At 36.4% G+C, this 24624-nt stretch overlaps 1 protein-coding gene across 2 annotated transcripts in view; it reads left to right on the top strand.

The window, feature by feature from the left end:
* The window catches only part of xpo4 (exportin 4), a 50864-nt gene that overhangs the window by 22052 nt on the left and 4188 nt on the right, over positions 1-24624 (top strand). Inside the window, exons 1-15 of one of the 2 annotated variants that reach the window (XM_087265998.1) lie at positions 6770-6988; positions 7767-7924; positions 10071-10245; positions 11592-11768; positions 12010-12152; positions 12232-12377; positions 13303-13480; positions 16309-16468; positions 18059-18228; positions 20066-20240; positions 20324-20617; positions 22133-22313; positions 22397-22515; positions 24149-24279; positions 24386-24503. In XM_087265998.1, coding sequence (XP_087122124.1) covers positions 7797-7924; positions 10071-10245; positions 11592-11768; positions 12010-12152; positions 12232-12377; positions 13303-13480; positions 16309-16468; positions 18059-18228; positions 20066-20240; positions 20324-20617; positions 22133-22313; positions 22397-22515; positions 24149-24279; positions 24386-24503 — 2295 coding nt within the window. In that variant the 5' untranslated portion in view covers positions 6770-6988; positions 7767-7796. 2 annotated transcript variants of the gene reach the window in all.

The raw sequence follows: 24624 nt of genomic DNA on the forward strand, positions 1-24624 counted from the left end.
CTTTTATTGCAGACGCAACTCAAATGTTCATGTGATGCTTTACCACCAAAGACACAAGGATTCATTCTAGCCTTTTGATAATTTGAGGAAAAATGTGCTTATAATAAAAAAATGTATGACACACATGTACAGTACTGTGCAAGCGTCTTAGGCCACTAGTATTTTTACCATAAATGTTTAATTCTCTTATGCTTACAAAAAGTAAACTTAATATTTTACAATAATACTTTTGCAATAAAGAAACACTGTTAATAATACATTTGCTATTGATTTCTACTGTTACATTGTCACTAATCTACAAACCAATTAACGCATCTCTTTTGAATAAAGCATTTATTTATTTTTAGATTAGTTTTTAGTGATACCCCTGAACCTGTGTTCTTAAATTTATGCTTTTAATTCGAAACTCAATCCGTGGGTCACACAGCTGTCCCAGAGCAAACTGTTGTTTAACAGTATTTGGAGGTTTCATGGCAGTAATGTCAACATTACAACCAAACCAAAAGTCTTTTGCTGAGATATAAATCTGTCATGACCATTGAGTATACTAAAATAATCCATAGCTCTTTTTTTTAATGTGAATATTCAGTATGGAGATTGTGGAAAACAACCTTACCAGCCAAGAGCTGTGAAAAATTTTCATAATTTTATCAGTGTTGTTTAATTTTTATTTTCTAATTGCCCATTTTAAGTAAATGATTCTCTCCTTTTTATTTAGTGTAGTGTTTTTTTTGTTTGTTTGTTTTTCGTGTAGTTTAGTGTTATTTAGTGTAATAATACAATATTTCTGCTTCAAATGGAGATACATTTTTTCACTGCCAATCATTTAACTTTAAAAAAAAAAAATATATAGGAACGGTATAACAGAATATTAGTGATTTCCAAAACTTTTACTCCAAACCACTGTAACCCTTTAAACCGGTTACCGTCCTATGCCTAATATAAAGTAACCACACAATGTATAAAAAAACAAATGAAGTAAATGATAACCATAATGATAAAATAATAATGTAAACAAACAATATTAAAAACAAAATGTACGCAATCCTGGAAGGGTCAAATATGTCAAACTAAATACTATGAAATCTTTGTTCTTGATCTGAGGAGGAAACTGTGAGAGAAAGCTTACTGTTTAATAAATTAGAAAATGTATAACTTGCAGATTAAAACCAAGTAGCAATTTTTTTTGAATAAATCATTCTGTGTGCTCTGTGAACGTAACACATTTTAGACTCATGATGATCAGGTGTTGTGTGTTTGTATGCTGCGTAGTACACCTTGAGATCATTATAAACTCCGCGTGAAAGCTCATTACGTGTCTCAGTAGTAATGCCTGTGTGGCTCAGGTTGTGATGTGTGGAACAGTTCTGTCAGATTACCCTCGGCATCAGTGTTGTTCATGCCAAAAAGCGTTCTTCTCTTTCTCCGCTACCATTACACGATCTCCCTGAGGCCTGTGCTGCCAAATAATGCTCTACTTTCCACTGTCAGTCTGGTCATGTTTCTACAGCCAGATTAGACATTACTTTCCCTCACTCTGCTATTCAGGAATGAATCTACAAGGTGCCAATAACTGCTTTGTCATTCAGGCCTCTTTTGAGTGGAGGCTGATATCTGTGAACTGGCGACAAACTGTGCACCCGTCTTAACAAGGGTCAGCGGTGTTGACCCTAGAGGTCAGGGGCTGTTTTAACAGAAGTGGCTCGTTTGTCTTTTTCTGGGTTTGGCAGTTTTTTTGTTTTTTTTTAATGTTTGTTGTATTATTTACTGATTTTTTTCAACTCAATTTTAAATATTATTAAGTTTTATAATAAAATATTAAATAATATATAGTATAAAATATTAATTATATTTTTCAGTGTTTTTTTATTTATTCATTTATTTTTCTTTGGCTTAGTGCTAGAATCCTAAAACAAAGGAAGAAAAATCCACACAAGCATCAAATTAGCAGATTAGAAAGGTTTCTGAAATCATGTGACAGCGATTAGTAAAAACAGATGAAGGTTTCCTAAATTTAACCTAGTTAACTATCTTTTTCTAAATACTTATTTTTATTTTTTAAGGAAGAAAAGGAAAAGAAAAAATACAAATAATAAAAAATACAATACCACCTTGAAACTTGTTGACTGGTCACATAATTCCTTAGTTTACATTAACAAATACAAACAAAGATCAGTTTACACTGTGAAGGCATTGAGTACAACCCATTTCTCCCAATATTGCAGGTATTTGTCCATTTGTAGTTTTAAAGAAAACGTCATCCATATTTTGAATGTTAGATACGTTATCCAACTATTCAGACTTTGTAGGGAGTTCAAGTTGTAGCCACTTTCGGGTTACAGCTTTCTTGCTGGTTGCTAGAAGTGTTTTTAATAAATACCTGTCTTTTACTATTCAGTTGCCTGCAATATTTCCCAGCTAAATTGTTGTAAAAGAAAAGTCCACTCAATCACCAAAAATATTTCGTATTACTTGCATTACATCCCGTCAGTATGACTGAATGGCTGGGCAACTCCAAAATATGTGAAAATGGTTTACTAAGTCTTCCCCACATTTCCTCCAGCACTGTCTCCTGTCCTTCTCCCATGTTTGCATGCATTTTAACTTGGGGGTTATAAAATATGGTAAGATTCCTCCAGCAAAAATCAGAGCTGGAAGGGGCCTGTACAGAACAGATATTCACTAGTCTTCCTCTGAGATAACTAGGTTGGATTCTCTCTCCCATTTTAGTCGGATGTCATTTGTTGAGTATTCTTTGGTGGATTGGATGGAAGAATGCAATTTTAAAACAAGTCTTCTATTATCTTTGTTTTTATAGATGTCAATAAGTAAATCAGTTAAGTTGGGGGAATGGCTCTCCAAACATCTAATCTCACTATTAAAGTAGGTTCTGGTATGCAGGTACCTAAAGAAATCAAATTTGACATATCTGAGATTTTCTGAAAACTTCAGATTATGGAAATTAAACTAAAAGTAGTGATGCCAAGCCCATACCAAACTTGAAATCTCCCATTCAACATAGCTGATTTAAAGTGAGGGTCAAATGCTACCCATTTAATCAATTTAGACCAGGGGTGTCTAAACTTAGTCCTTGAGGGTCGGTGTTCTGGAGGGTTTCACTCCAACCCTAATCAATCACAACTGAACCAGCTAATCAAGCTCTTTCTAGATATACTAGTAACTTCCTAGCAGGTGTGTTAAAGCAATTGGAACCAAATTTTGCAGGACACTGGCCCTCCTGGAACAAGTTTGGACACTTCTGATCTAGACTGTTTTAAGTAGTGGAGAATTACACTCTTTGAACCAGATTAACCTAGTTAACTTTCTAAGGAAAATAAATACACCAGAATATATGGAAAATTGAATTTAAAAAGTAAAAATACTTAACATTATAACTGTTTCACTGTAAATTTGCTGTTGTAAGTATAGCCCGAGTGACTTTTAAATGAGAATATAAATGCTGGCTTTTTGAGAACAACCTTCAGACATGGAACATTAAGATGGAGTGCTAAAAAAGAAGTGCAAGAGTAATGAGCCAGATTGAAGCATTCATCAGCCATGTGTCAGAGCACACATATGATGATGTCTAGACCGCGGCTCTTATAGAATCTGACATTAGGATTGTTTGGGAGTTCAGTAAGTCTCTTTGGAGCTGAGCATGATGTGAGTGGTTTGATGCCGGTTCCTCAGGGTGTTGTTTGGGCAATGTGATATTTGGTGGTATTTACAGCGGGTGGGGGAATGTTTTTGTTAAAGGATGAAGAGGGCTCAGCTGTCACACCCTCTGTGTCTTTTTACGAGTCTCCTTGTAATTGTGTGTGGTGTGTGCTCAATGTTTCTCTAGGCCTGTGCCAGGGGATCTGTGTGTGTATATAGGATGAGTTATTGAGCGGGAGGCCGAGTGTTCGTGTGTCGGCTTGTCATCGGCGTGTGTGTGTGTGTATTTGCTGTCATGTCAGCTGTTGCTTCTCACCTCTCAGCTGTGCCCTGAACAGACGAGGGGGCGTCCAGACACGCGCTGCTGGGGTCAGAGGTGACTAGAGATGAGCTACAATATTAGACTCTGAACTCTGGATCCAAACCCCTGTTAACAGCCTCCAATGCTCCCTCAGGTGGTCTGAGTAGAGGGAGAGCTGTGGCCCTCCGTGATAGAGGAGAAGTGTTTGATTGCCTCTCAGGGGTTTGGAAAGATGCAGAAGAGAGGAAAACAAGTGTAACTTAAAATAACTCTCATATTCGCTCTGCATCTAATAAAGTCTTGGTTGTGCTAACATTTAACATTTTCCTACCAGCCAAATCTGACGAGAGGGTGTTTTTGTTTGTGGTTTTAGTTTAGGTTTGTTCTCTTACACCCTCTGCTTCACATGTACTTATATAGTAACAAACAGTAAGATTTATATATATCCATAAAATGGGTGAGAGTCAGACAAAACATGTCTGGGTTGCATTGCAATAAAAAAAAAATCAAAAGCTTATAGGGAAAAAATGACCATAAATGAAGTATAATTTAAGACCTTACCATTTTTTTCATCAAATAGTGACAGTGTAACGCATTTCTTCCAAATTGTCTTTGCAACTTTTTTAAGAATGCTCTCTTTAGAAATGTAGTATGGATTCTTAGTAGTGGTGTAACGGATCACAAATCTCATGGTTCAGATCACGTTATGGTCTTTTTAGTCCCGTATCGGACTATTTTTCGGATTAGCCAAAAAAGGGAAACTACAAATGCTATTTCCTTTCCGTTTATCACACTTTAGACACTTTTATGCACTTCAGGACACTTTTGGCTTTAAAAAACTGAACTTAGAACCTGTAATTTTATTAAAGATAAAATGATGAAATAAGCAGCTGAATAAAAATAAATAATATTTAGTATTCTGAAAAAATCTCTGCTCTACTATTGCTGATTACGCTAAATGTATAAATCGAATGTTATGATTTGTACAAGCCATATTTTTTAGTCCCATTTTTTTAGTAAATGATTTAGTTATTTACTCAACTTCATGTTTCAATGCCAGATGGATCATTTTTGAAGATTTATTCAGTGGCATATTTTTGATGGCCGCCACCTATTGGTTAAATGTAATTGCTGCCTACACTTTTAATTTTTGAACATCGTTAATGCATATGACAGTGATTTTAATCTGTACCATAAACATCATTGGTTTTATCTAAACTTTAAACTGTTATCTCGGTACTTATGTGTTATTTGACTGTTTATAACTTCATAACTAATTCAAAAGATTAAAGACTCAATCTCTTTCCAGATTTTTATGTTTTTCAAACAGATTTGAAAGCAGCGATTTAAAGGATTAATAAATGTGCAAATCACCATCATTTATCATTTATGTGGTGTGGGGGTGTTGAGATCCTGATCTTTTGATAAATTATCGTGCAGCTTACACTGAATGCATTAATGCAGGCTAAACAAGTAGTGACAGAAAACATCATTAATGAAACCCACCACTTCCCGAATAACCTACCACAACTACTTCAGTCATCAGTATATTTTACAGAAAAGCCTAAATGCATGTGATGTGAATGATGCGAGAGGCCATCTTTCTGTGATCGTTAAAATTAAGGATTAGTCTACAAGTAAAAAATGTATTAATCCGCTGGCCATTTCTGTTCCAAATTGTGGGTTGTGATCTGTACGAATCACGGATCAACTGTAATATTTTTATTTTTTTTTTTTACATTTTTTTTTTTATTAAATGTTGCTGTCATTTTTTATTTACTTTATTTTTGGGGGGTTTAAATAGATTTTTGAATTGGAACGCTGAGAACATTTTATGTATTGGAGAATAAAGCCTTAATTCAAAACAACTTGTCAACTCAACTTTAAAAACATTTGTCTTTAGAATTTTTACATTTTTAAAACATTTTTTTCATTTACTTTTTTGAGGACCAGTATGCTTGTATTGCCATTTGTGTTTTGTTTCCGCTCCATACAGATTATTATAAGATTTTGTAGCTCATTTAGTTTAATTGTTTTGTGTTGCAATGAGATTCATTTCATTCATTTGAAATGCAGAATGGATTTCATTTTGTCATTATGTACTTTAGTTCTCTAATGTATTTTGGTACTTTTCTGATTTTTCAGATTTTTTACTCTAATGTAAAATGTTTCAATTTATTGTTCTTTTACAGTTATAATTGTACAAAAACAAGAGTAGTTTCTTGAAGTTCACCCTCATCAGTGAGCGTTTAGTGCAGAGCATTAAGTTTTAGAAGCTGAGCTCAGATTGTGACTCAGAGCATGTGCGTGGTTTGTTTATGGTATAAACACAATCAGGGCTTGTTATGGCACTTTGAGTATAACGCTGTCGTGAGGTGATTGATTGTGGCCTCTGATTCTGTAACAGGATCTGAACCCGCTGAAAATGTGGCTGGAGCAGCGAGCGGTGAGAATAGAAAGCTGGAGAAGGTCTAATCCTCCCCGTGGACAGACACAAGGCTTTGTCTTCTCTCTATTTATAGGTCTCCCTACCGCTTTTCTCTCTCGCATTCGTTTTGGAAAGCTACCTTGTCTTGTTTTGATTTAGACGGTCCCCTCACCCCCTGCCATACTCTAACTATAGTCGGACTCAAGGCGATTGGCATAGTTTGCATGGCGTGGATGTTCTTTAGCGCAGCTGTTTTACAGAGCATGCTGCTCTCTGAGCGTTGGCCTTGTACTCTTTTCTTTCTTCTCTCTTTCTCTGTTTCCCTGTCCAATTCTCTCTCTCTCGCACACACCCCTCCTCTCCCTCCCTCTGTTCTTCAGCTCAGAGGATGATTTCACACCGCTTCAGCAGACAGGGCTGTGTATGGTGTGTTAGCGTTAGCACTTTACCCAGTGGCTGATGTTCACGCGTGTCTGTAGGAGCTGGTATATGTCTGGGAAATGCAGCTTTAGCACTCCGATCCTTCAGAAGTCTCCATCCGACTCCGTGCACCTCTTCACACAGCATCTCCAGCAGAACGTCTGGCGAACAGACCAGCAAGAGTAAGATTCCAGGGCTTTAGGAAAGAAAAAGAGCAAAGGAGTGTGCCAAACATCCACATGTGCCGGAGTGTGGAGTCAGTGCTCTCAGAAACACTCAGCCTTCTCTCCGTCTATATAGAACTCGCTTAACGCCAGTCGTCTCTATTTGTGATCGAGAAGCTGGACTTATTGATTGGTTTGCGTTTTGGTGGCCCAGTGTTTGTATTTTTTTCGTTAATTGTCAAAGGTGAGGGATATTCCCCAATTTTCCTCCGTTAAATCTTTCACAGAGCAGAAGGTTTGGGAGACTTGCGTGAGATGAGAAATGGAAGACAGACTCTCGTATTGGTGCGCAAGAGGGAGGAGAGAGAAAGTATGTTATTGTATGTCAATGAGAGAAGCTTTTCTCTGTGATTCAGGGAGACTTTGTGTGCGCTCCCCAGCCCGAGTGTTTTGTCAGCTGCCCATGGGCCGGTCTGCAGTTCCTCCTGGACTCTTTGAGGGGGCCTGTCTGGTTTTTTTTACGCTGCAGAGTTAATACCTACAGTCTTTCCAGTCTCTTCTCTGTCAAACACTCAAGATATGATCGCTTTCTTTGAAGAAGAATATGTTGATGTTGGATGTCTTTTATCGCTGGTATACAGACATTAAAATCTTCTCTTGTGTTTATTGGAACGTCGGTGGTCTGGGATCAGGCATGCTCCTTAGTGGGTTTTTGAAGAGGGGATTGGTTCTTATCATCAAATTGACTGATGTCAGGTAATAGCATGTGTTTCAGCCCATGTGTCTTGTTTTGTAGGTGCACAGAAAGATCAGAGAGGACTCGGACATGGCGCAGGACTCTCTTCAGTGCCTGGCTCAGCTGGCCTCAATGCAAGGTCCCATCTTCCCAGATGAAAGTGCTCAGGTGACCTACCTGGCCCACCTGGTGGAAGGATTACTCAACATGATCAATGGGTGCGTTTCTCTGAGACCTCCAGTCCTGCGCTGCTCTACATGCATGCAATGGTTGTCATTCACCAATGAGCTGGTTTTAATTCTAGGATGACGGCATAGTAGTTTTTTTTCATGCATAGAGGAACATGACTGAAACATGTCCTGGCCACTTAATCAATACAATTCTCATATTTTAATAATTGTTTTTTTCAGGGACTTTTAGTAAAATTAAAGCAGTTTAAACCTCTTTGTGGTCTTAAACATAGACTTAATTCTCTTTAGGTTAATGGGCCAGACATGTTCTTGACAATTCCACAGTATAACGGAGTTCAAAATTTACCAGAGAAGTCACAAAGCTGGTGCCCTGTTTATTCATGAGGATGACAATATTATAATATTTTAATTATATGTATTTTATGTATGTATAAATTGATTTATTTACCTAATTAAATAATATATTAAATAGTCTTGTATTATTTATAACAATAAAAATAAATAAATAAATAAATATAAAATGGCTACTTATAAATGATTCATTATTCAATATTTTTATTGCTAATTCATAAATTGAGCGTAAATGAAGAATTACTCTTAAAATCCTGTGCCGGATTTGGGATGCAATGATTAACCGTTCTCACTATTAACTGCGCTTTAATTCTTCACGTTTAGTTAATCGTAAATGTGTCTCAACACCGCGTTCCTGCACAGAACATATCTGTTGCAACTAAACAAAGTTGTCAACTGTGCTCTAGTGTAAAGTTCCGAGCTTGTACACAATATGCACGCACACTAGATTAAAGGCTGATTTTAACTATGGCTGAGGCTAATAACTAAGGGCTGTTCACATGTCCTGTCTTTTGTGCGCGCAAGTTCATTATTTCCAAAGGATACACATGGCTTGTGTTCAGTGTAAAATTATTACTCATGCTTAATGTCAAAAACTTTTTTCACTTATTTTGTCCAAAGAGAAATAGACTATTGTTTGTTTGTTTCTTTTATTATTTGTGCTGTATTACTTGGTTTCTGATCAGCAATAAATAACATTTTAAAATATAAGGAGCTTTCAGATGATTTACTAAACTAGTAGTGTTTTGAAATTAATGAATGCATAATAATCATGAAACCGAGATTATTCTTCAGACTATAATCGTTGCATCCTTATCCCGGATATTATTCATTAATAAAGTTACATTTTGACACTGTTGAATAGTATGCATTTGCATATCTGTGTGTTAGTGGTGGCATTGTAAAAGCTCTGTAATGTCTATAAAGATGGAATGATGTCTCCGCAGCTTTAAATAACACACATTCTCTCATACACTGCTGTTTGGAATTTGAGAACAAGTATGAGAGTGAGTCCAGGGTCTTTCGCTCTCTCTCTCTTTCTCCCCAACCCTCCCTCTTTGTCTCTGCCATTCTGTAATCACCTATTCCTGGAGCATTTTTCCAGTTGCATCATCGGAAAACCATGCGGCAGGTCCGCCAATCTGCTGTGATTGAACTCTTCTGCTTACAATTTAAATCCATCTGATATGGGTTAGAGCCACAGTTGGGAGCATAAAGAAAGGCAGACCTCGAGTGCTCTTTCAGAACTTAAGAGGGAAAAAAACATGTGTCTCCAGAATCCAAGTAGTTTGCCAACACAACAGCAGTTCAGTGTGTGGTAGAAATATCCCTGTGCTGCAGGTTTTTGTGCTTCTAGATTAATTATGAAGGGGATCATTCCGTCAAAAATGATCATGCTCATCAGAATATTCTGAAAAATGTTGGAAACTGGCTGCCATTGACGTCTATATTTGGTAAGAAATGCTATGGAAGACAGTGGATAAACCAGTTCACAACAATTTATGTATGTCTTCTCTTGTGTTTATTAAAAGATAGAAGTGCTAATAAGTTTTGCCATGAGTGGAGGCTGAGTAAATGTGGATCATTTTCATTTTTGGGTGAACTATCCTTTTAAGCAAACATGAAATGTTCAATAGATTTGGAGTGTAATGCATTTTTACGGTTTAGGTTTGTCCACTGCAGATTCATACTGCATCTCACATCCCAGATAAACCCAGTTAAGAGAACAAGAATGGAGAGTGGTTTTGTGGAGAACATTTAACTGTAAGGCCTCTGACTATAAATATTTACTGTATTGTTCTGTCTGTTTTTCCTCTGATAGTATTGAAATTGAGGACTCTGAGGCCGTGGGCATCTCTAATATCATCAGTAACCTCATCAGCACATTTCCTCGAAGTGTTCTGACTGCACTCCCAAATGAACTCTTCGCCTCTTTCATTAACTGCCTCACGCTTCTCACATGCTCCTTCGGTCGCAGCGCCGCCTTGGAGGAGGTGGTGAGTACTGCAAACCACTTCCAACAACAGTGCACTTCCATTCAGTAGCTGAATTAATATTAATATATAGAATTAATATTAATTATATACTGTATGTATATATAAAGCAGACAAAATAAAACCATTAAACCAGAGTGTAATTTTTCACACCCACATTTGCAGCTGATATTAGCACTGATATGAATTTTACGTAGATTCAGTTCTTTATTCAGTTGTGGTCAGTGCACTGTAAATAAGTGCTTTTCTCCTGTTTTCAATCCATTTAGCTAGAAATTCTTAAATTTAGAAGCACTTTCCACACAAGAAAAAAATATATAGTCCTGTTTTTAGAAAAAAAAGGTTAAATTCAAGTGAGTTTTTTTCCACAAGCAAAACAACCTTCCTGTGGTTCAGTCGGTTCAGTATCTTATTTCAACCTGAAAATTGGTAATCATGTTTTCCTTCAATTATTTTATGAATTGTTAATTTTTTAATCAAATGCAAATATCATTTAGAACATTCAATACAGGGGGTAAAACTATTTTTATGCAAATACATATAGTATGAAACATTTTTGTTTAAGCAATGAGAATCAGACTGAGGATTTTTTTTTCAGTGCACTGTCTGTCAGGCCAGTAACTTGATAACATCAAACAAGTATCATTCTGTATTTATCGTTCTCATCTTTGTTTTTCTAAACTGAAATTAAATGCTTTCCTCTGAATGTATGTTTTGAAATGTCATTTATTTATGTGACTGTAAAGCTAAATTTTAACAACCTGATCTTTCAGACATCATTTTAACCGTTTAATTCTAACATGTATTATTATCAATGTTGAACATTTTCACACACTTACACACACACACACACACACACAACATTTTTATTTTAGAGACTTTTGATGCATAGAAACCTCCAAAAGAAAAGCAATTATTAGAAAATAAAAGCTAAATGATGGAATTAAATTCTTTTTTTTTATCCCTTTTTGTTCACTTTAATGCTTCTTCATTTCTTTAGGAAAGTACTGACTCTAGACTTTTACATAGTGGAATGTAGTAGAAAATGTTTCTAGTTAATGCTTAATTGTTAATGTTTTAATGTTTAAATGTTTGGTTTATTTTTTTAAATATACACAATATTGATACTAATAGTTGTAATAAATAAATATAAAATTCTTATAACGTAGATAATATTAAAAATAATGATTGATTTGATTGTTAAATTCAGCATAAAAGAGTGTGTACTTTTTTAATATCTTTTTTTCTTCTTTAAATTTTTTGTGACAATGAATAAATTTGAACAGAGAATGAAATACAAAAAATGTGTGTTGTGTAAAACAATTACAAGTCTGTCTCTTTGTCTCCAGCTTGATAAGGATGACATGGTGTACATGGAGGCATATGATAAGCTGCTGGAGTCATGGCTGACGTTGGTGCAGGAGGACGAGCACTTCCCCCGGGGTTGTTTCGTCCAGCCGGCCGTGCAGGTCTTCAACTCCTATATCCAGTGTCACCTTGCTGCTCCCGACGGCACCAGAAACCTGGTCAGAATCCACACTCACATCTTTGCTAAATCCCATCTGTTAACATTGTCAGGATGTCTCTGGCTTTTCAATTGGTTGGTAATTTGTTGCTTTTCTTGCAATTCTTTTTTGTTGACTTTGTGGTTTGCTTTTCATCTTAATTAAAATGGAAAGCATGAAGCACAACAAAAGTCGAAAAACGGCTCTCCTTCTGCCAGCTCCAGCAGATGGTTAAGTCGTATGCTTTACTTTGTCTTGTTAGACTGCAAATGGTGTCGCTTCTCATGAAGAGGAAGAAATAAACGAGTTGCAGGAGGATGACAGAGAGCTGTTCTCAGATCAGCTGGCCAGTATCGGCATGTTGGGCCGCATTGCTGCAGACCACTGTATACCTCTGCTCACAGGGTACAGATACGCACTCATTTCAGAGAAACCACTGTAATAAACAACCACTGGGAGCTTCATGTTTCTCATCTGTTGGCAGATTGTTGGAGGACCGAGTCACGCGGCTTCATGGGCAACTCCAGAGACACCAACAGCACCTCATGGCGGCCGCGGACCCTGATACGGTGGACAGAAAAGTTCTAGATGACCTTTACGAAGACATTCATTGGCTCATATTAGTGTCAGGTCAGTGCCGTTCTGAAAGGGAAATTATTTTAATGAAAAATGTTGTCGTCATTTACTTGTGTGTACTTGAGTAAAATGTAATTTTTGTTTTGTTTTGTAAACTGATGATATTTCTATCATATTTCAAATAAAAATGTCGTCATTTATATAACAAAACATGTGCTGTGTTTTCCGGCACGTTTATACAGGGGTGCCCAAGGAAAATTTCCTGTTGGCGCCACTGCGTTTATATGACATATTGACACAACAGCCCACATGTTTAACATCAGATGAGCTTTTTAAATCAATATTTAGTGGAATTACCATGATTTTTCAGACACAACAAATTAATAAACGTGTTACTCTTAAAGTCTTAAACCCTTTTTACAAGCCAGTTATGACACGTTTACTGTTTACATCAGTATCTTAAATCCTTGAAAGTTTTTAATATTTCGATTTTTTTTTTTTTTTTTTTTTTTTTACTTGTGTACATTTATATTTATTTACATACATATTATGTAATATTTGCTTTAAATAAAATACATCTATATAGTATCACCTATTTCTAATAAAGAAGAGGTTCTAATGCAATGTGGATGGGTAGAATTTTTTTTTTCCTTAAAAATCTTGATGACAATATCATTGAGTTTTTTATTATTTGAGCAAATAGGATTGAAAAAATGTTTTTAACATTTTTTAAAGACTGTAAAATTCAACCATTGACAATTTTCTTTATTAGAAATTTGTAATAAATATTATCAGACCTGTGCAGAGAAAATTATTATTAAAATGTTTCACTTAACCCCATAGCTAATAAATCAAATAAGTGCAGAGTCATTTTCAAGTCTTTTCATTTGTTTTCCACAGCATGTATTTCAGTTCATGTTATTTTAAGTTTCTTCAACACACACCTAGACTTTATTTTGTGTTTTGTGTGTGTGAACAGGCTACCTCTTGGCTGATGACCCTCAGGGTGAGACCCCCCTAATACCTTCAGAAGTGATGGAGTATTCCATTAAACACTCAACAGAGGTTGACATCAACACTACACTGCAGCTCCTCGGCTCTCCAGGAGAAAAGGCCACTTCCATCCCAGGGTGCAACAGGACAGACTCTGTTATCAGGTAAAGAGCGCTCACACTGCACACTGTTGTGTCTACTCTGTAAAGCTGATCAGGCTTATTGGCAGTTGGTAAATGTGGGTTTCATGCTATGATTTCTGCACAGTTGTGATCTTCGTTTTGGCAGTGGTATACAAATACATTTTCAAGCATATTTTACTACTTACATTTACATGGCTTTCTCACATCAAACTTGAATGATATTCAGCCAGTGGTTTGTTTTATCAGAAGGCTTGTTATGATTTTTGACAACCATGAAGAAGATTTTGGCCAAATGTTAAGTCAATCAAAGCTTGAGAGTTTGAGAACGTCGGTTTTTGACAGCTGGACATGGTGGGAAATCTAGTTGGTTAGAAAATCACCGTTCACTGCTTGTTGTAGTGTATGTAAAATTAAATGGTGGCACAAGAGAGAGACTTGCTGTACGTGGCACAATCTGAACAGTCTTTGCATCAACTTAGACATTTTTTCGGAAGAAGCACTGTGGAAAGAACAACAATGCACAATGTAAATAGGTGTGTAGACTGTGTAATATCTGACAAATGGCTTTTTCAAAGAATAGCGGGATTGGTCAGATATTGAGCAGATCAGCTGTTGACTGATTTTATTGCCTTCAGGAACAGAGTCTGTGTGATGTAAGTGTTTAAAGTTGATCAGTCAGAACTGCTGCTGGCTGTGGTAGAGCCCGAGCCGTTTGATGTGTAGCTGGTTTGCCCAGCGGGGAAAGCCCTGGCACATGCCCAGCTCAGCCTGCCACGCGCACAGCAGCCCTCGAGTGGCCCCTGCCCGGCGCCAGCACCACTCCTCACACATTATTTAATTAGTGGCTGCCAGGTGCCGCTCAGAGCCTGGGGTCAGAGGAGAGCACTGTGGGCCCAGAGTAATGCCTCCGTTCAGGAGCGGCTGTATCCAGGATGATGGATTTATTCATTTCTTTTTTCAGCTGTTTCTTTTTGTTTTCTTTCTGTGTGCAGAATTGGTGTTTTTTTAAAGCTGGTTTGACATTTGTTGTTGCTGATAATATTAATATTTTTTCTTCATCATCATCATCATCATATTAATTATAATGTAATCAAGATGAATATTTAATATGTCAAATAATAATTGTAATGAACTAGTGTAATATTTATGAAAGTTAAATGAAAAAATATCAGCAATAAAAACAAATGCAATTACAAATTATAATTATTATACACATCAGCTATAAATTGCTTTATTTTTTTTTATATAACATTTTTTTTGGGGTTTTCACCTTTAATGGACAGGACAGTGGCGAGTATTGACAGGAAAGTGTGGGAAGCAGACTGAGGGGAAAGACCAACATAGGACTTCAAGGCAGGAATCAAACTCGAGTCGCTGTGAGCACCGGAGTGGGAGTGCATGTGTCGATGCACTTACCACTACACCATTAGCACAGACGAATTGCTTTATTTTTAATAAGACTAATTAAATAAGTAATCTGTACATAAAATACTATTATTAAATTAATATATAATTTTAAGTTTAAGGATTATTTCTATAAGTATTTTATATGAATGAAAATATATAACAATTTATAATAATACAAGTTTTATGTATGAAGATGCAAAAACCTCTAAATGCCGTCTGGATTTTTTTTTCTAAAATTAGTTTTTTTTTTTCAGGCTCCTGTGTGTATGTTCATTAATATCACTTTTATGGCATAAAAATAAGTCCTTTTAGTGGTCTTTAAAGTGATATATGTCAACATAAACAAAGGAGGCTGAGAAAAATGTTAATTTTTGATGGAGAATTCAGACTGCATTTAGAGGTTTCTAAACTCTTTATATATACTTTTGAACCTGAATTACTTGTTTGAAAGTAGTGGTTTATTATTACTCAACAATAATGTCATTTGAATATTTCTGTAATATTTTGGTATGTGATTTTATTTAATATAATTAATAATAATGTTATTCATTAGTTGGTAATTTTTTATTATTATTGTTACACAAAGGAATGCCTCATAGGTAGCAGGAGACAGCCTACATGTTATGCTTAAACACACACACAGAGCTTGTTTTCCCCCTGGCATTTTCAGTCAGATATTTGATCGGATTCTAATCTGATTGGAATGAGATGCAGACTGTGAATTTAATGAATAGTGTAATTTTAATGATGCTGGAGCTGTTTATGCGGTTACTGCACGGGTATCATAGAGACCTTCAGGTATTGTCTGCTAAAATCTGCCTGTAATCTGATTTGGGCTTAATGGACGCTGTTATTCCAAAACTCTGAAATGGGATGGAGGTGAGGATTGAGAGACTGGAAGGACTCTGAGCTGACGGGTCGGGGAAGGACAGAGAATTTTGAATGGGGCGACGTGGAGGTCAGTGGATTTGGACAGTCAGCGGGCTGTTGACGGCTGAGGGAATGACAGAGACTGGAGAGAGGATTTGGAAAGACAGTGAGCAGGGAGATTGTGTTTCCCAATAACAGACACCAACCCTACAGGGCCCAAATGTCAATGGGGTTTCATCTTTACAAACAATGCCAAACATTTAATGTTGCTGCTCTCCACAGGGAGTGTGGGATGTCGCTCTTCCAGGACAGTAAGCTGCTCTAATCCCTTTCTTGTGTCCTCTTTCTTTACCAGCAGAGGTGTGAAGGAATAATGGCGTTTGTTATTGTGGGCTTTTGTTGAGTCTCTGCGCATCTAGACAGAACTGCCATAAACTCTCCTCTATTCCTTTTACTGTTTAATGTTTTTTTTCTCTCTATTTTCCTGTGGTGAACACACTGTCAGATTCTGTTGGTGCTGCTGCCTTTTTCAGCTGGATTTGTGCTTCAGTTTTTCTTCATTTCTGTCTCAGGTTGTTATCAGCGGTGTTAAGGACATCAGAGGTTGAATCTCGGGCTACAAGAGCAAGTCTGACTCAACTCTTGAGTCCTCAGATGGGCAAAGACATCGTCTGGTTTCTCCGGCGCTGGGCAAAGACGTACCTACTGGTGGACGAGAAGCTCTATGGCCAAGTGAGTGACCAGGATAAGTGTGATCTCCAGGGTTCAGTGATTTCAGGATAGAAGTTCTTGTAAACTGAAACTGTCAGTCCAGTTTCCAGAGTTGAAGTTCAGTTTAGTTCGGTTCAGTGTAGCTTAATTTTCATGGAAGGGACCACAGGCTTTTGAAAACATGTTAAAAGACTTTGTTTTATTAAATCAAATCTTCTCTATAATAGGTCATTTCAGTAAGATTCTGTGGGGGGAAATGGAATTTAATGTTTAACCAACAAATTTAATTAGGCAAACTTTGAATGAATAAAATATTTCTGTACACTTAGTGAAGTTACTATATGGACTATTGTGTTTGATTATTCAGGTCTACGATAGGATGTCTAAAAAGTGCATGTGCTCCTGATTTTTAGATGCATAGACAGTTTTTTTTCTTCCCAAAAATTGTGTTCTGGGTTTTATTAACAGATCTGTATATAATGTACACACACTCAAGCATTGTCATGACAACCTACTAGAATAAAAGCTAGTTTTAACTTTAAATTAGGACTGTTTCAACACTGTAAAATGTAGTAAGTTTATCTTAGAAATTTTAAGGCAATCGGTTTCCTTAATTTTTCTAAGTAGTGTATTAATTTTATGTGTGCATAACTTAAAGCAGTTTGTATTTACAACTTAATAAAGTAAACTTCAATACTGTTGACTCAAAATATTTAATTATGTTTACATGTTAGTGTTCACATTACTAGGAAAATTTTAGGAAACAGATTGCCTTAAAATGATCAAGTAAGCTAAACTAAAACTTTTAAGACAACCAATACCTACAAACCTATTGTACAGAAACAGGCATCAATCACTCAGGCATCACATAAATCACCTTAAACAGTCTATACACGTCTTTAAACATACAATTTTACAGAAAAACAATGCATTTATCACACATGCAGCATGAACAATTGACCTCTGCGTTCTGCAAAAAAACAATATAACAATTTAAAACAAGTCATTTTTAACCAAGGTTTAATGTGATGATAATAATAAATATTATTTATATTATTTTATTTGCTTCTAATTGTTGTAGTTGTTGTTGTTATTATTATTATTATTATTATTATTATAAGTATTTTTATAATATAATTTCTTATATCACATAAATGTTATTAAATTGATTAGTATTAGTATATTAAAATATATTCATCAATTTTGAGCTTCAAGAATAAAACAACTGCGCTTAATTTTATTAGTAAGAACAACTATTTCTTTTTACTGTGTTAGGCAAACTGAACTTCTCAGTTATTTACTTTTTGATGGTATAATCAAACACTTGTAGTGCCATGTTTTAATTGACCATTTAACAAAATAATTTTTTATTATAGTAATAATTTCACAAGGTTCCTAGATATGTATTGGTGTTGTCGTATAAATGTAATACATTTTACATTTGTAAAAGTTACAGGATTTACACTTTTAGACAAGGATTTTGATTCTGAAACATGTCACCGTTTTTTGTTTGTCTTCAGTTTTAAGTTCCTCCACACATCATTTTCACAGAGCATTGTCCAGCTTCTGACTCTTCTTCTGTGTGTTTGTCTGCTGTGTTGTCTCCTACAGATCAGTATGCCTCTCAGCACAGCTTTTGGAGCAGACACTGAGGGAGCGCAGTGGATTGTTGGATATCTGCTTGAGAAGGTGATCAATAATCTGTCAGTGTGGAGCTCTGAGCCTGAGCTGGCCAATGACACCGTGGAGCTGCTGGTGACTCTGGTGGAGAAGAGAGAGAGGTTTGTGTCTGCATGCTCCAGTGTATGTGTATGTGGGCCTCAATGAGGGCTAAATATGTGTGTCTAATTAGCCAAACGCCCTACAGAACAGAACAGAACAGCTGCTCAGATGGGCACAAGGGAGACAGCAGTTTGTCTTCATAAACTACCCTCAGTAGATACCAGAACCAATGTTGTCAGTGCGCTCCATCTACTGGTGGAGTTATGAAATTGCAACTGAAAGGGGTTTCTAAACGAGTGCTTTACAACCTTAGGATCAGCTTGGCTTCCAGTGATTTCTTGTGGTTTTATGTTTGTGGCAAACAGCCATGGTGCTTGTTTACTTTTTCTTTCTTTCTTTTCGGCTCCTTTCTTTCATTAATTTATTGTTACTGTTCATGTGATGGTCAAGATCAGTGCTTCCCACAGATTTGAAATACACTTGCGGTGTAGACTGATTGAAACACCATTTACCCACTTGACATAAATAGTTAACTATATGCGACAAGCAAAACACTTTATTTTTTAACATTAATTTTATTTATTATGACCCTGTTATACACTGATTCAGAAATCCACTATTTATATTTCTCTTACTTTAATGCTATTCAGGAGCCATGTGCACCCACTGACAGGTAAAATCTGCTCCTCTCTCTCTTTCAAGTTTAAAACAAACTTGAATGCCAAAGCATTTTAGACATGTACATAAAATGGTCTATGTTAACATCTTAACATCATCAAATTGATTAAATAATAATCGGCAAATGAGAAATACATGAAAGAAAAAGGAATAAAAAAAGACAATATCTCTAAAAATGATCATAATTAGCAGACTTGTAGATTAACTTGTGGATTATTTAAGTAAGGCAAATGTGTTGATTAACCATTACTAATGGTGTACATAAATTTTGCAGTTTAGATCAGTAATTTCATCCTCTCTGAGCATATAATAATTTTCTTCTGAATCATTTAGATGAAAGAATCTGTTATGTACATTTCGTCTCGGCCTCGCAGGTACGTGCGCTCTCGGCTGTGAAGTGCAAAGTCTTTAATAAAAGAGTAATGCAAAAACTCATACAAGCTTTAGAAAGCGAAAGCAAAAGTTGACTCCCGGGTGTTTTAGAAGATTTAGAAACTCCAGCTGGATGAATTTTCCCAAATCCCAAAAAGTCGCGTCTCTGGGTCAGCAAAGCAAGACGTGCACTGAGTCCAGATATATTTACTAGTCATCTCAATGTTATGTCATTAATTCATTCTGGCAAACTCTCATTTGAGCTTTGAGACCCTTTTTTGTTTGTAAACCACCAAGACGTTTGAAAAAATGTAAACTAACTGTAATTTACTAATTGTAAATTAACTCAAACACCAATATATTCTACAAATGTGTGTTGCTCTCATTTTACTGCCCTTTCATTTGATGTCACAGGATTTTCTTCTTTTTTATGTTTTTGAAATCTCTTGCTCACCAAGACTTTAATTATGTAATTGTACAGTAAAGTACTTTAAGTTGTAGCCAAAACAGTAACAATTTGAAAAACTGAAAAACTTAAAACTTGTTTTATTTAATAAACTGTGATGTAAATCTGTATTTTTGGAATTGTTACTCCAGTCTTTAGTGTCATGATTGTATCTGAAAAATAGTTTTAATATGTACAGTAATATTTTAAATGTCTCACTTCTTACTCTTGATGAATTAATTGTGTTTTTGATCTATTATTAATGAGTAATTAAAAAAAAATAAAAACAGACTATAAACACTTGAATATGAAATAATATTGATGCACACTTCACCATCCTACAGGTGTAAATCTTCACCCGAATATCAGTCAAAATCAGCCTGTTTTGATTTTGGTTTCAGGGCAAACATCGTGGTGCAGTGTGAAAACTGGTGGAGCTTGGCGAAGCAGTTTGCCAGTCGCAGTCCTCCATTGCACATGCTGTCCAGCACAGTCCAGCGCACGCTAATGAAGGCCCTGGTCCTGGGCGGCTTCGCTCACATGGATTCTGACACCAAACAGCAATACTGGGCCGAGGTGAGAAGAATAGATGATTTTGAGGGAATTTCAAATGTTTATTGCTATTTAGTGGACATCAGGACTTGATCTCTGCTCCACAGGTACTTCATCCACTCCAGCAGCGCTTCCTGAACCTCATCAACCAGGAGAATTTTGCTCAGATCTGTCAAGAGGAAGCGGTGAAGCAGGAGATCGTGGCCACGTTGGAAGCTCTTTGTGGCATTGCTGAAGCCACGCAGATCGACAACGTGGCGTCTCTATTCAGCTTCCTCATGGACTTCCTGTCCAGCTGCATTGGCCTCATGGAGGTCTACAGGAACTCCCCTGAAACAGTCAACCTCATCATAGAGGTGTTTGTGGAAGTGGCCCACAAACAGATCTGCTACCTGGGAGAGGTGAGAGACACCTGCCCTTGCTCTAATTCTGATGCAGACACATTTTACATTTTGTGTTCTTCCACACGCATGGGGTTTAACAAACTCCAGTCACTTTGTTTTTCCCATCTAGACATTTGTGTCGGGGGTTACTTATGCTCAAAATCTAGTGTGACCACGGCATGTGAAATTCTGTCGTATGGTGGTGTGAAAAGGGGCGAGATTAAACAAGATAATTACACATTTAAATGAGTGAGTGATTTGGTCCATATTTAACATTTCTGAACAGAGGGATCATGTTTTGATCTTAGACTGGTCTCACGCATTCATGTGATGCCGTTTCACAGGTTAGATTTCAATAAGCATAAACTTTTCTATGCAGCGAACTGCGAAACTTGTCACACAAGCTTGTATTTCCAGTCTGCCGCATTCGCATGCATATGAATGCAAGTCTATGGGGCGAAAAGTGCAGTGTGACTGTGGCTTAATTGTGTCAATACTTCCCGTTATTCTAAGCTGTACAGAAATGATGAAAGTACTTTAGATAATAAGGTGATGACAGTAGAGATTGTTTTAAAGCAACTTTACAATATTTAACAGGAAAGTAAAGGAATAATTACTTCATTTGTAGAGTTTGCTGAATTGAAGTTAAGACAAGGGCTTAACATGTCATGGAGAGGTTACAATGTTCATTTTAGTTTCACAATATTCACTCATTACTAATTCATGTTATTACTAAATATTAAAGGGCCATGAAACTCCCTTGTTTCAGCAGGGTGTTTTCACACCTCTACTTTGAAAAAAGTCAGAAAAGTGGGCGTGTCCAGCTGTTTACTGTAATCCACACGTGAGTCCAGCTGCGCTCTCATAGAGAGAAAATGAAAACAAAACTTCACTGCAGCAAATTATAAAAGCAACACTCCAAGCTTGTTTTGCCAACACATCGTGGCGTCTCTGTCGTCTACACTGTAACATTAATGAATATTAATGAAGTTGCACAATAGAGCGCGCTGATTGATTTGAACCAAGTCTTACTCATGCATTAATGGACCCTTAAGGAGCCCTTTTGATCTGGCAGAACGTTCAGTAAATCTGAGAGCAAAACTAACTTAAGGTTAATGACATTGTTGTCTCGTGGAGCTGCTTATAAATCTTTAATAACTGCAAATTTTGCAACATCCACACCGTCACAGAACTGAACCCACACTGATTGAAACTGAATAACAACCCACTGTCCTTCTGTAGCACTGCTTATAACTCCATTATACTTTTAACTCCATTATACTACTTCACTAAACTTAAGCTGAATAATGACATTGTTGTATTTTAGAGCTTCTTTACAGGCAAATACTTTTTTCATGTTTGATGAGAAAATATATTCCTGTTCATTACTGTGAAGCTGCTTTAAACGACTTGTCTGAATCACTATATAAAATCAAGATGATTTACAGTTACACAGTGTTCATAGAGAGGACTGTGTGTTCTTTATCTTATACTTGTGTTTCTAGTCTAAATGCCCCTTATTTGTCTCCTCAGACTAAGTCTATGAAGCTGTACGAGGTTTGCTTGACGCTGCTGCAGGTTTACTCCAAGAACAATTTGGGCCGCAAGAGACTGGATGTGGCCGCAGAAGAGGACCAGTACCAGGACCTTCTGCTCATCATGGAGCTCCTCACCAACCTGCTTTCCAAAGAGTTTATAGACTTTAGCGACACTGGTATGAGCACTCTTTATTCAACATTCACCTCCAGTCTTACTTTACGCTGTGAGATATGAAGACGAAGCATGTGTTGTGTGCAGATGAGGTGTTTCGGGGGCAGGAGCAGAGCTCAGGTGCTGGACGAGCCGTATCGGCTGCTGATGTTGTGCTGTATGGGGTCAATATTGTGCTGCCCCTCATGTCTCAGGATTTGCTTAAGGTAAAGTTAAACTTTTGAGCTGTAAATAAGGGTTGGGCTGATAAAGGAAATAAATCGAGTCGTGATAAAATTTATGTTGATAATGATAATAAGCTCTGGACATTTTTTATTCTTTTGTCTTAAGAGATTCTGAGCCGGTGTCACAGCAGATATGCAGCTACAGGAATTTGTAGTTGTGTTGATAATAGAGATGTGCTACTTCACCCAGTATTGTTTAGCTAGCTTGATTCACTTTCCCACCTGCAGTATTTGCTGTTAAACTGTTGTTTATTTTATTGATGACTATTTGTACAACTTTCATTAGGTAAAACAGTAAAATATTTATTTTAAATTGTTTATTTTTGGAAAATGCAATAAGTATATTTTTGTTTGTGTGCTGCATATATGCTGTCAGTTACAGCTATTAATATTATATTTTATATTCTATATTATAAGCATATTACAGAAAATTGTAATGTCTAAAACATCTGAATAATGTGTACTACTTTTGTTCATAAACAAACTTTAAAATGTTATTTAATGAAGCGTCTAATCTTTGTGGCTTTAGTCATTGTTGAGATACTCTTTTAAAGCTGGAAACATTAACAGCTTATATCGAAATATATATATAGTTATCATTCAATATGGAAAATAATTAATTGAGGTTGCAGTTTTGCCATATTGTCTAGCCCTACTGTAAATTATTGAAAACACTGTATGATGTTAAAATCTCAATTTTGTTTATTGGCTATAGTAGTATGTTGCCATGCTTTAATGTAAAAAAAACTATGTAATTACACACACACACACACATTTTTAAAAATGCAAAACGGCTACAAATACATATATTAAAAACAGAAACGGTCATAAAAAGCATTTCACTACATGTCTTACTGTGGATGATTGTGTATATGAAACATGAAATTGACAAAAGTTTTCAAAGAGGTATGTTTTTTTTTTTTATCGCTTTTGTGTCTCCCTGCGTCATGATGACCAAAACACTACAATTCACTGAATCCTAGCCTTGTATACACCTTTATGAATGAAACCTTTCAGAAGTAATGGCTGTTCTCAAATGGATACATTACATAAAATAAAAATACATTAAATAAAACATTTTTGATGTTAGTTTCAGTCTGTTAATTTTAAAGACATTGATAAGCCAATGTGCTCCAAAACAGGGACAATTTGCATTTAGAAGATATAAAACTGATATAAACATGTAGAGCTTGTAGTTTGTCACTTCCGCCTATATTCATCAAGGAGTTTTTTTCACGTCACCTCATACCTCAGCTTCTCTTCAAATCTTGACCAATCAAATGCTCTCTAGGGTCTGACATGCTCCGCCTCCTTCAAGGTGCTTCTCATTTCCTTTTCATTTGATGCGCTTGATCTCAACTACTCTCACTTGCAGAGCTGTGATAAAACAACACTATTGGTGTTTTGTTTAAAGCGGAGGAGCTCTGTCCCACACTCTCTTCATTTTTTTGTTGAGATTGTCAAACGTTGAATAAAAATTCACACTTTAAAGCACTTCATGGGATCTTTAACATGCTTTTATTTAGCTGCTCTTGTCAGTTGTTAGTTTTTATTTATTTATTTATTTTTTATAAATGTGTGCTACTGTTCCTAATCTCTGTTCTCCTATGTTCAGTTTCCCTCTCTGTGTAACCAGTATTATAAGCTCATCACCTTCATCTGTGAGATTTTCCCAGAGAAGATCCCTCAGCTGCCCGAGGAGCTCTTCAAGAGCCTCATGTGCTCCCTGGAGCTGGGAATGACCTCGTATCCTTGCTTTTGTTCAGCATGAGTTATGTGCCAAGCATAGTGTCTTGAATTTCTTTGACTGCATGGACTGCTGAAGTGTTTTCCTTTAACACACACACTGCAGGATGAGCTCAGAGATCAGTCAGCTGTGTCTGGAGGCTTTGTCCCCATTGGCTGAACAGTGTGCCAAGACACAGGAAAAGGACACACCCCTATTTATTGCCACGAGGCATTTTCTTAAAGTGAGTCAAATGATGTCTGAACTAGTGGTCAACTGCCAGGAGTTTTTAATAGGTGATGTCTGTTACCATTCGTCACTTGTTCAAGAGATATCAAATACATTAAAAGCAGTAGTTTAGTTTA

The sequence above is a fragment of the Danio rerio genome, chromosome 9 (genome assembly GCF_052040795.2).
Source record: "Danio rerio strain M-AB ecotype USA chromosome 9, GRCz13ab, whole genome shotgun sequence".
Lineage (NCBI taxonomy): Eukaryota > Metazoa > Chordata > Actinopteri > Cypriniformes > Danionidae > Danio > Danio rerio.